Here is a 12,678-nt window from a genome sequence, read left to right on the forward strand (position 1 = left end):
CTATACCTGCTTCTCAAAGCTGCTAATACGGGTAATTTATCATCTTAATCCTTTCCGTTACTACTTACTACTGTTCACAATGCTCGTTTAATAGTTCTATTCATGTGCGTCCTTGTCCTGATGATTGAGGGAGATACAGACTATGTAGCTTTTGCTTAATCCCTGATCCTTTAAGCATAGTTGTAATCGCTTCCTCCATGAAATGATGACCTTTTTCTGGGTCAACAAGGCTTTAGGAGCCCCACAGAGGCAAAAGGCTTCTTGACACTGATGGGTTTTTTTCCCTTACCCTGCTCCTATATGTTGTTTTATACAAAAGGCTTTAAACCACCTTAAGAAGGAATCGGTCACTTTGAAGGAGTTTCATTACCCCAGCCTGTTTTGGGGAGCTAATGTATATAATCTCTATGTAATCACATCCACAGTCTGACAACCCACTGCTGCAGCAGAAATATGACCAGACTTTGTTCTTGCCCTTCCTATGCATATCTCTGACAATTTTTGATTCATTTCCTAACACCTGTTTCTGTACCTTTCAGCATTGCTATTTCCTTAACCCTAAGAGTATTTTTCTGATTTTCATGTAGTGTGTTCAGCAATTCTTCTTTCTCCATTTACTTTCTTGGTCCTTTTGTTTCTGCTGTGCTCTGGTAACAGGCCGTTATTGTTCACTTCGTATGTCCCAGGTTCTCTGCTGGTTTAGATGCTGAATCTACCTTATCATTCCATTCAGCTTCCTGATTCTTATTCCTTTGAGCCTTTAGATGCCTAATTCACATCTGATCCCCGTGGTAATTCCCGTGCTTATAAATCTCTTCTGCTCCATCCTTGTTCAAGAATAGCTCTGTCACCTACCCTTTATCTTCTTCTAAACTAGTGAAACATCCAGTATCGTGTTCCCTTCACACAATAATCTGAATCAGGTAAAATCACAACAGACCCAGCCTTTTGTTGTCTTCAAACTTCAAGGATTGCTGTAGTCTGTTTGCTGGGCTGAGTTGCTTAGAGTGTTCCTTGTATGTTGTCCCATTCAGGTTCAAGGCATGCATGCCCTGGACACCATTTCCATCAATATACTTTGAAATTCTATCAGTGAACCAAAGGTGATTTGTGCTGTAACTTTGTACTGAAATCCTTCAAAATCTTCCTCAATCCCATGTGTAGGTGTTGTTTGTAAATGACTGGGCATTGACCTTCTGTTCCCATATTGATTAGGGCGCAATAAAAGAGATCAGGTTACTGAAAGTTTCTGAGGCTAATCTGTGGTTTGTTAATATTAACGTCCACAGATCAATAGAAGTATTGGAAGCTCTGTACTTCCTGTCAATGATCCTGGCAGAGTATACTTCAAAGGAGACATCTTATTTGCATCATGATAGGGGGCAGTACATGTGAATATTTCATTTTTGTATTGTCCAAGCAACTGCTAAGCATTCCTAAACATAGACTGAGGAGCATAGCTCTGGTATTGCTATTTTAATGTATTCATAGGTTACTGGGGCCAACTTGATTTTTTGATCAGTGCTAGTGGTGTGGCAGCTAATCAGACACAAGATGGTTGCATTGAATTTGGCATTTTTAGGGCTGAAGCAGGAAGAGCAAAAACCCTGCTGTACAGGTTCCCTGCCATTGCATTCTCCAAAAATCTATGTACCAAAGTTTTGCAACAATATTTGCTACAAATCCTTATTGCAACTAATTTTTGCAACCAGAGCAATTGTACGAACTAGAGACGCTACCCTAACACTGTCCTCAGCCACAGACTTGTTGTAGCAGATGTTGAACAAAGAGTAAGAGGAGAAGCTTGGTGAAAACCTCCCTAATGATATAGAATAATTTCATGGATTAATTTGATCATTCTTTCATAATTACGTGTTGCATGAGCAGGACAGTCTTTCCGCTATTTCTCAAATATAATTTGAATGTGCCTTCTTCCCATACACTCTCCCTTCAGAATAAGGAAAGTGGAAAATTTACGCATCTCAACCCTTTTATCTTTATTGGTCCTTTCTTTTCTTTCATTTCTCTGCACTCGTATCTTTTAGCATAAACAAACAGTATCTCCTGGCATTAGCTGTCTGAATGATCAGTAGACTGCAGTCTCAGCTGTCAGCAAAAGCTCTTAGAAAAGCCCAGGTAGAAGAGATTCAATTGTTACAGGTATTAATTCTTGAAAGCTGAAATGTGTGTCTCAGCTTCACTAAGGAAATGCAAGTCTCTTCTGATGGTTCTGGATCCAGTTCCAGTGGATTTGTGGTGTCAGACTTAATCTCAAGGACTAAAGGTACTGCATCAAATTAAACTACCCTAGGCAAATACAATCATAATATTGAGGTCTCTTTTAAGAAGTAGCATTAAGCATTTTAATATCAGATCAAGTTAGCTTAGTTTCAGTGGGTGTTAATTTGTTCTGTTAATTGTGGTGCTTTAACCTTCAGGCTCCTGTAAACTGAAATGAGGTGAAGATTTTTCTGGATTTGAAAACATCAACTACTTTATTCCAATTTGGATTCCTGCAACTGAATACCCAGTAATCAGTATTTTACAAGTGGGTGGACCTTGTTAGGATGTTGCTCTTGACATACAATTTTCATCTGTACAAGCAAATAATTTATAATAATTTACTCATTAAAATATAACTTCAGTATATTGCTAGTTGACACCTCTCCTAAAACAATAGTTGGAGAATGACAGCTCTGATATTTCTATTTTTACCGACAAATTCTCTTCCTTCCTTCCTGAATCCCCTAAGAATATTAAAGATTTAGAACAATTTTTCTAAAGTTTTGGGGAACTTTTTCAAGCGTCATTAACTGGGCACTCATGCTGACGTTTAACTTTTACTTATTTTACTTTTTGAATACAATATACAAAAAAATTGTGGGGTTTTTTTATCCCCCCAACCTGAAGTGGGGGAAGGTGGCTCAAGAGGGGAGGGGAATATGTGTAGGATATAAAGATTAAAAGAAATATTGTAAAAGGGCAAATATGCTTTTTACTGTGTCATGGCAGTCCATGCTTGCTGTGCAATAACGGCATAATCAACAGATGTCAAGTAGTGACAGCAAAGAACTTGAGGACTGGTGGAGAGTAGCATATGTAGGAGGGTTTGAAACGTGACCTTTGCCTGTATGGTTTGTTTTCTGCCACATCCTGGCATAGCAGGTAAAGCAGGCTGGAGACTGAAAATGGGGACGTGGTTGCCTCTTTCTTTTCTTGCTTCTTTTGAACACCCAAAGGAATCAAGCCTTTGAGTTCCCTGTGCAAGTGGGTGAGCGTCATACAGGTTGCATAGATCTTTTAAGCAGAAATAAAACAATGCTTGGTAAGTTTTAATATTTGTTTTCATTTTTCAGTTTGATTATAGGATATGTAATACACAAGTGCTTTGCATTGGTACTTATCACAAGTTAGCTCAATGAATATAGCTATCAGGTAATATGACTGGGCTCACTAGCTTGGTAAAAACTATACTCCCAACTTTGATAGATTGTTTTCATCTACTATTCAAAAACAGTACTTAGAATAACAAATATATCCTCCAGCCATCCAGTCCTATCCAATATTTTCTGACTTTTCTTTACAGTAGAATTTATAATGCCTAGTTTTGAAATTCAAGGAGATGGTATTTGCTACAAAAAATGGTGGCTAGCAAAATACCTGGTAAAGATACAGCCCCACAAATAGCAATGGGCTTTAATCAGTGTGAAATTTTCTCAAGAGCCCTAGACAAACTCATTCTTTCTTTTTTTTTTTTTTTTTTTTTGCCTTTGGTGTTTGGTTTTTTGGTTGTGGTTTTTTTTTTTGCAAGTAATAGGTGTAGTGTACATGTCATAAACGATTTTGCCAGTGTGAGTTTTTATCCAGTAGATTTTAGATTTAATATTTATGTCTCATGGCCATTCAAGCAATGAACAGAGCAATTTTCTGAGGACAAATACAAGATAGCAGCATATATAATTATGTTTTTCTTAGAGCTTTTTATTGTATTACATATGATGGCCAAATCAGTCTTGAAGTCAGTGAGCTCCTGTGTATGCGTGTGATGGTAGACACGAGTATGATATGAAGGACAGCCAAAAGGATTTTGAAGCTAGAGCAAATCTGTAAGACAAGTTTAGAGTACTTTGTTCTTGCTGTGCGGTTTCTCTCAATTATATTTTCTGACAGTATGGGTGAAATGTTGAAAAAGAAAACTGAAGGATATTCTGGTGTAAATGTATGCACTGAATTTTTTAGAAGTGAGCAGCTTTTATTGTTTTTCATCGAACTAATCTATTAGAGAAAAGGCACTCATCCTGTGCAGGGATGTAAATGTTGAATTATGGCAACGTTGATAAAATTCACATTAATATTACTGTGTTTTATCCAACATCAAATATCTGTTCAAACCATGTTAATAACGTACTTAAAAACAAATAAATGAACAAAACCAACAAAGTGACAACAAAACCCACACCATCTGTGTTAGCTCCTACGTTAGGCATCAAGACATAATTTCATGCAAGTTTTTAATAGTACTGACTCTTGTCAATGATGTCTGATGACAAAATTAGATTCTGGTGTAGATGCAGCTGCTTCTTTGGTGAGACTGAGCACAGTTTCCTAGTTGAACATTATTTTGAAGAATGTAGTTGTCAAATACCCTTCCCGTGTAAAAATTGCTGGGCATCTAATGGCTAAAGGGTTGTATATGCTTTCAGATGAATTTTAATTTATTTTTAATAAGAATCTCCTAAATATTAGAAAGAGAAGTAAACATTGTTGGTAAACTTTTGGAAGTTTGCACGTTTCCTGACCTTGTAAGTGCTTGAAAGAAACATAGGGTTGGTTTTTTCTAAGACAACACAGAAGGAAATAAAATGAGAATGGCCTAAATAATGGATTAGAATTACAAAATCCACTAGCACCAACAAAATTACAGTAGATGTAAATACGTGGTTTTCACCTCACTTTTTAGTTCTAAGATAAATGGTACATTTAGAAATTCTTTCTCTCCAAAAGGCAACAAACCCAAAAAGGCAAATGAACTTAATATCCTGTTATATTTGTTCTCGATAGCTTTCTGGGGTGGGAAACAACTTATAATAATGTAAATAAATCAGTAAGGCATGGAATAATTAAAAAAAAAAATTCTGATGTCTGGAAGGGCAAGACAAGGTTAACTCATAAGTAATATAGAGCAGAAAAAGTTTCTTATCTGCAGTCCAGCAGTTCATGATTATTTCTCAATATCCAAGTGAAACTTAAGGTATCCTCACCAGCTCTGGCAAAACCTGTTTTATTAAAATGTAACTCTAACATTGTACTTAATGGTTTTGATGTAAGCTTAAAAAAGTCATAGGAACAATTCTTACAGATCCTCTTCCCTCTTTTGTCACATCATTACACACAAAAAGACAATTTAAAATAAGAATATTTCTATTGATGCTAGGATTTTACAAAAAGAGTAAGGAAGACGATCTAAAGCTGTTTCTATGGAAGAAAAAAAAAAACCAAACCAAACGACAATTCTGTTCCTGGTATGACTTAGAGCATTCCCAATGCTGCTCTGGATTTTTATGGTTTATGACATTTCCTGTTTGTTAATATCCCAAATGCACTTTATATGACTTTGGTAGAGCTTTTCACAGCAGGATGGTACAATCATTGTGGAACTGTGCTGGAGAGGGACCTTCTTATTCCAGGGAAGTCTTTCAGGGCAGGTCTTACTCCCTTTGTGCTCAGATGTCGTCTGACCAAACTGAGACAGGACAGTGACTCTGACCTGCTTGTATCCAACATACAACATTCTGAAGTAGTATTGCCAAAACAAGTATTACAGAAGCTACCAGATATTCCTTGATTTTGCTGAGAGAACTACAAAACAGAAATAATAAGTAACATTTTTAGGAGTTTTTTAAAAAAATAAAAATAGGTGCTGCTAGGTGTATATACACCTGTAACATAAGGTTTTGCTCCTTAGTTTAGTGATGGAAAAGCTTTAACAGAAATCCAGAAGCATCACTTTGAAGATAATGGGAAACAAACAGGTTTTTTGAGTCATATTTGTTTCCTTTTTCTTTTTTATTCCATGGTATGCTGATAGTCAAAGAGAGAAATAAATCAATTGAAGATCCACTTAAATCTGTTAATATGTAAAGGAAAGCAGTTGGACCTCCCCTTCCCATAAAGTTCAGACAGCACTAGATGTTGGAAGTGGCAGGAAGGATTTATGCAGGCTAAGCAGATGTGTACCTTGTGTAAATTCTTAAAAACTTCCTTACCTTTCTGTAAAAGTTAGCCATTCCATTTTTAAGCTGGTTTTGTAAGCCTCAAAACCAAAGGAAAGAATCTTTAGTCCAAATCAGAACTTTTATAGAGGAATAAAACATGTCCCAAAAAAAAAAAAAAAAGAGGGAACAAAAGTTAGTGATAAAATCTAGGCAAATACCCTGACCAGATACTTTGGTCTGTCTTCAATCCAGAAGCTGATTATTAAAACAGTGAATATTTTAAAATTAAATTAATATTGTTTCTGTCTGAGTATTTGTAAAGTTGTGTGCCTGCTTTCAGTATTTATGCAGCCTTCTAGTATACCAATCCTGTTCCACTTGGAATCAGCAACAAAACTCCCATTTAGATTATTGCTTCCATATATAATTTCAAACACAGCTGAAGAGACAATGACTCAGAAAGCTGTGAACCTTTTGTTGTTAGAAAAGGAACTGTTCCCTTGACATTTCACAGTGACAAGCTAACTGCAGCAAAAAGAATAATATAAGTACACTTCAGGCCTCAAACCATCTTCCTACATTTTGTTTCTAAAATAACTGCTTCTGAAATTAAATACTCGTAATATCTTTGTTACCTGCAGATTTGGGAGCTCCTTTATCAAGCAGCTGATTTCTTGTTTGTTTGGATTTTCTAAGTAGGTTTTTTTTGAGTAAGCTTTGGAAAACCTGTTCTTTAAAATGGTATATAAAGCACAGGATCATAGAATAATTTAGGTTGGAAGTGAACTCTGGAAGTCATTTAGTCCGCCTGCCTGCTTGAAGTAGGTGTTGTTACATCAGGTAGGTTGAGTAGGTTGCTCAGGGATATGTGTGATCAAGTTTTGAATATCTCCAGGGCTGGAGATTGCACAACCTGTCTAGGCAGCCTGTTCCAGTGTTCGATCACTTAGACCATCCTTATGGTGAGAAAGGTTTTCCTTGTATTTGCATGGCATTTCTTGTGTCCCCACTTGCCTGTTGCCTTGCATCCTACCACCATGCACTTCTGAGAAGCATCTGGCTCTACCTCTTCTGCATCTTTCTGATAAGTAGTTGAAGTCAACCAGCAGTAAGATCCTTCCTTTGCATTTTCTTCTTCAGACTGAGTGAACCCAGTTCTCTCAGCCTTTCCTCAGACATCATGGGCTCCATTCCTCTAATCATCTTGATGGCTCTTCACTGGGCTTTCTCTGGTAATGCAATGTCTATCTTGAACTAGGCAGCCCAAAACTGGCTGTAATACTCCAGATGTGATCTCATAAGTGTCAAATCGAGGAGAAGAAATCACGTTCCTTGACCAGGTTGCTATGCTTTTGCTAAAACCCAGGCTAGCGGCTGCCTTGGCTGCAATGGCATGCTGCTGGCTCATGGTCAGCTTGTCTACCAGGACTCCTAAGACCTTTTCTGTAAAGCTGTTCCCTGGCTAGCAGATGCCCTGTATTGTTGTAACTGCATTATTCCATCCTATGTACAAGACTTTGCCTCTGACTTTTCATGGTATTCATGCCAACCCATTTCTCGTGTCCATTGAGATCTGCCTGTCTAAATAGTAGCCTTAACCTCTAGCATGTCAACTGTACCTCCAAATTAGGTTGCATTCTACCCCCTCGTCCAGGACATCAGTGAATTTAACCAAATTCTGTTTTCTTATAGAAAGAAGATAGAGTTTACATGTGAATTAAATTTTTTAGTTAAAAAATTGTCAAAGAAGCTAGTTAAGTTTATTTAGGACTGGAAGGGGTCACCTGAGCCATTTGAACATATTTTCCAGTTAGTTACTGGTTTTGACATTTACGACATGGTGTTTATGACACAAATGTGCAAGAAGAGCTTGGGTTTGGTGCTTTGCTGACTTGAAGATCTTTAACGCAGAAATCAGTTTATGGTCTCTCAGATGGGAGGCTAAAAATCAGCTATATTTTAGCTGTACAATTCCAGCTGTAAAAAATAAAATTGCACAGTAACTCTGGTTTTTCCTGTATTGTTTTAAGATTCAACCTCTCTGTCCCCTGCTAAACTGAGGTTTATAAACTTACATTTTGTGTGAACTATGTCTTAATAAAATACTCTAGATTTAATTAATTTTAACGTGGCTTGTCTTTTGGAACCTTTGAACTGCTTTTAAAGACTTTAGCTTATGCTAGCTTTTTTTCTAACTTCTGTTTTACATTATATTTGCACTGAATTGCTGTCATATATCAGAAGTATTTATGTCTTCAGAATGCCATGTAATTTGCTACAAACAGCTACTTGCTTTAGCTGTGCTATTTTTCTGAAATCGAATATAATTTCGGTATTTTAATATAAGATTTGATTGAAATATTGAATATTCAGTTGACCGTCATACACTTCGAGTGCACAGATCCTCACCATATGACTATGATCACTTCTCTAAAGGTAACAATATTCCAAGCTTCTGTAAAATGTAATGAAATTCAAATGCAAGTAAAAATAAAAATATCCTATCTGTAGTCCTGTATTGTGTATATGTATTGTCAGAAAAGGCAAATATGCCTAGGTCTTAGCAGTCCAGTTCTGTCCTTTTGCTACTTTATCGTGCATTTTCTTCTTCCTTTAAGGAATAAATATATTTAAAACCTTTTTTCTTTATAGAGCCAGTATTGTGCAGAAGCGCATAATTTATTTTCAAGATGAGGGTTCTCTCACCAAAAAAATTTGTGAACAAGGTAAGGTAAAGTAAAACATCTTTCTGACCTCCTTGTCGTGTTCTACTTATTTCTCTTAACTCATTATATCAAACTAAAATTTTGAGGCCTTGAACAGTTTCATCCAGGTTAAATTTGGGATCTCCTATTCAATTATGTTCTTCCTTATCATATATACTGTTCCTCATACAATCTTCCTTGCCTTCCCCTAGATGTGACACTTGCACCTTTTTACCTGGTCTTTGTGTGAAACTCATTTGTCTCCAAGGCACCTAGTTTATTGAATCCTGGACTATTTCACCCTTTCCTAAACTTAAGCATTGCAGTTGGTTATTGCATCCCACTGGGGAATTTATATATGCTTTGGCTGTCCACAGATTTCAAGCCTATTGTGTTTTGAGATCAACTGAAGCTTTGTCCAAATCAGATAAGAACCAGAAAGAAACTCATTTTGAATCTGAAGACGATTGAAATAGTGCTGCCTTCTTATTTAAAAGCTTATAAATATGATCCAGGTATTTCAGGGTTCTAGTTTAGTCTAGTGTAGCCCAACTTAAAAATAAACAAAATAATATGGGCTTAACTCAGATTTATTTACTGGAGTATTTATTATGGCAACTTTGCTGTCATCTGTTGATTTTGGGTTGTAACCATTATTAATGGGTACTTTGTTGCTTTTTCAGACTCAGCCTCAGAAGGTGTGACCGACAAACCAATTTTAGATTGTTGTGCCTGTGGAACTGCCAAATACAGGCTAACTTTTTATGGAAACTGGTCAGAAAAAACACATCCCAAAGATTTTCCGCGTGAGTATCATTCTTTTACTGTTGTACCATATAGGGACTGTGAAGAGGGTTGGAACTTGTTGTATGAAGCGTTACTTATTTACAGCTCAGCAGTGTGAATTATGACATGTGTGCAATACTGCTGACGTTCAGTGTTGAAAAATACATGGATCTTTCTGTGAGTGCTGTACGTAACAAATGAATTCTATTGTTTTACCTGACATTTTGAACTGAGGTGTGTATGAGATCACATTTTCAAGATTTCTTTGTGGTGAGAAAGGTTACTTTTTCCTACTTTCTTTTTTTTTTTAAATAAAGTTAGACTGGTTTAGAATGTACAGTTAGGAAATGAAATTTTAAGAGAAGGGCCACAAAGGATGGGCAACACACTAGAATTTTGAGTTTACAATCATGCCAATCTAGGCAGTATGATTTCCTTCAAAGTCTTTTGAAAGATTCCACTTAGTTTTCATGAGCCCTGAATCGTGCTGCCCAAGGACATTAGTTATATAGACCTTAGAATTTTCTGTCTTCTTTGTCTTTGTTTGTTGAATAGACTGATAAAATACATGTTCTAAGCTTTGCCTGTCTGGGCTTTTAAAGTTTCTGAACTACAGAATCAGTATTCTTGTTGCAATAACCCAAGTAACTGTAAAAAGCTAAAGTTACAAAAACATGTATTATGCATTTGTTCTTTCATTACTGACTGCACAGTCTATGGCAATAAAGGCTAGGAAATGATTTGAGAACATGAATCACATTTACTCACCTTTAAACTTTGTTATGTTGTCTGTGGCTGATGTTGATTATACAGACTTTAAATGTCGATGTTTTTTTTCGTTATTATAGTCACAGTGTCAAATATCATCATATAACTCAAATATGGTTTGTGTGTCAATCAGCTCACCATTTTAACAGTCTAAGAAATATTGCTTATGTTGAGCCACTCATACATTTTAAGTTGAATGTAGCATTGTTCAATTATTATTTGTCAGCATAATACAGGAGCGATAAAATAAGCCAAAACCAGTAATTGCAGGAATGCTCTTTTGGCTGTTGTATGATTTATATATCTGCAGAGTGTCACACTTTATATGTATTATTTGTATGGATTCAGCTAGTGGTTAGAAATAAGGGCTTGATGAAATGATTGAAACCTATGACATCAGTGTGACTTGAAGATGTAATATTGGAGATAAATGGCCTTTTCTTTCAGATCCAAGTTAGTGAACACATTAAGAGTATGGGTGCATAACCGAAAGTAAGCAACTTGCAATAGTTTGCCTCAATAGTGGACTCTGTAGACTGCTATCTCTCCCCAGTTACAAAGTGGTAAATTACATTAATGTTTTACTTAAAAAAACTGGAAAAGTGAAAAAATAAGCATATAATGTTAGCAGAATTAAGCCCAGTAATAACAGCTGATAAGATTTTACACTGAAATTTCTGAAAGTTGAGAAACAATCTCATCCAGATGTAGTGTTAAAAATGAAAACTAGTCGTCAACCTTATTCTTTAAAATGTTGAACTTGTGCAGTAATTACACTAAAATAAAATGCTAATCATGATGGACTGTGGTAAATCACTAATTATTTGCCAACCCATCACTTAAAAAATTCTGCTCTACTCTCATACCATCACTATGGCTGAAATAGAAAGCAGATCATAAAACTTGTATTTTGTGTCTTTTCTTTCACTTATCTTCTGACTTGGTTTAAAAATCCCTAAATAATATGTACTCTGTTGCTTAGCTTTTCTCCAAAGAACTGCTTTTGCCAAATAAATTATTTTCTTTTGCTATCACAGAAAATTTCTTCTGGAAGGTACAGTGCAAGACTTTTAATTCTGGAAAACTATTTTGAGTTTTTCACAGATTCCATGGATTAGAGATAATTTTACACTTATTATAACAGTGCAATTAAAATACCTCCATTCCATTAAATTTCAAAGTGTATTGTCTGTTTGGGAGTTATCAGATGTGCCTGCTCTACAAAGCATTTCTTACAATGAAACCACTGCAACACGATCTTGTTCTGAGTGTGCCAACCATAGAATGAATGGAGAGAGGTGTACCACAGCTGTAGAAAGGGTTAAAAAACCAAACTCTTAAAATAATTTTGCTTTCGTGGATCTCAGACAGACTAAAAAAAAAAATTAAACTGATTTGCAAACTAAGGCTTAAAAGAAGGGAGCATGCTTTTCAGGTAATTTTTTGCAAGTTATCACAACTCCTGATAATAGGACGAGTGGAAGCTGAGTATTTAATTTGTTATTAAATCTGGCTCAAGAGGAACTATTAAATCTCCTATCACGTTTTGCCTGTCAGAAAGATTTGTATTTACATACGGCTTGTGGCTTAAAAGCATTTATTCTCGCTGGGTGTCACCTGTATATGATAACAGAAATATATACGCTCTCCATCATGATTTGATACGGCACATCTATGAAATATGTCAGAGGATACATTCTCATGTTGTGATGACACACATCATGTGCACACATGTGCAAAAATACACATATAAGCATGTAAATTGAGAAACTACTAATACAAAAAGGAAGTGAAATAACACCATTGGAAAGCTGTCAGTATTCTGTCTTAGGAATTGGATAGTGACAATGGGCTGGTTATGCAAAATAGCTCTGGCCTTGTACTGCTCAGATTGTTTCACGTAGAGAAGTTTCTTTGTTTAGAGCAAAAGGTTTAAGAAACTATTGTTTCTTAAATGAAGTTGTCTCTTCATTCTCATCAAAAATGGGAGGTTCAAGGTGAGAAGTGAAACATTCGCAAACATTGTACAGATTTTGTGAAAGGTTTAGGGTAGATGTAGTGTACTTCGAACAGCTCATTTGGGCAAGTAGGTGGGCCAGCTGCTTTCTCCGCGGAGCCAGTTTCTTTAGGGAGAAGTGTTTAGTGGAAGAGGTTGGGCTCTGGTTGCAAAGACATCAGATATCCTTCATCTGTTTAGGGTAGAG

The 12,678-nt window shown here is 36.2% G+C and overlaps 1 protein-coding gene across 1 annotated transcript in view; it reads left to right on the top strand.

Moving 5' to 3' along the window:
* The window catches only part of SPON1 (spondin 1), a 193,549-nt gene that overhangs the window by 53,584 nt on the left and 127,287 nt on the right, over window positions 1–12,678 (top strand). The window contains exons 4-5 of the mRNA XM_009816395.2: window positions 8,868–8,941; window positions 9,604–9,726. Coding sequence (XP_009814697.1) covers window positions 8,868–8,941; window positions 9,604–9,726 — 197 coding nt within the window. The remainder of the gene's footprint in view (window positions 1–8,867; window positions 8,942–9,603; window positions 9,727–12,678) is intronic.

The sequence above is a fragment of the Gavia stellata genome, chromosome 17 (assembly GCF_030936135.1).
Source record: "Gavia stellata isolate bGavSte3 chromosome 17, bGavSte3.hap2, whole genome shotgun sequence".
Classification (NCBI taxonomy): domain Eukaryota; kingdom Metazoa; phylum Chordata; class Aves; order Gaviiformes; family Gaviidae; genus Gavia; species Gavia stellata.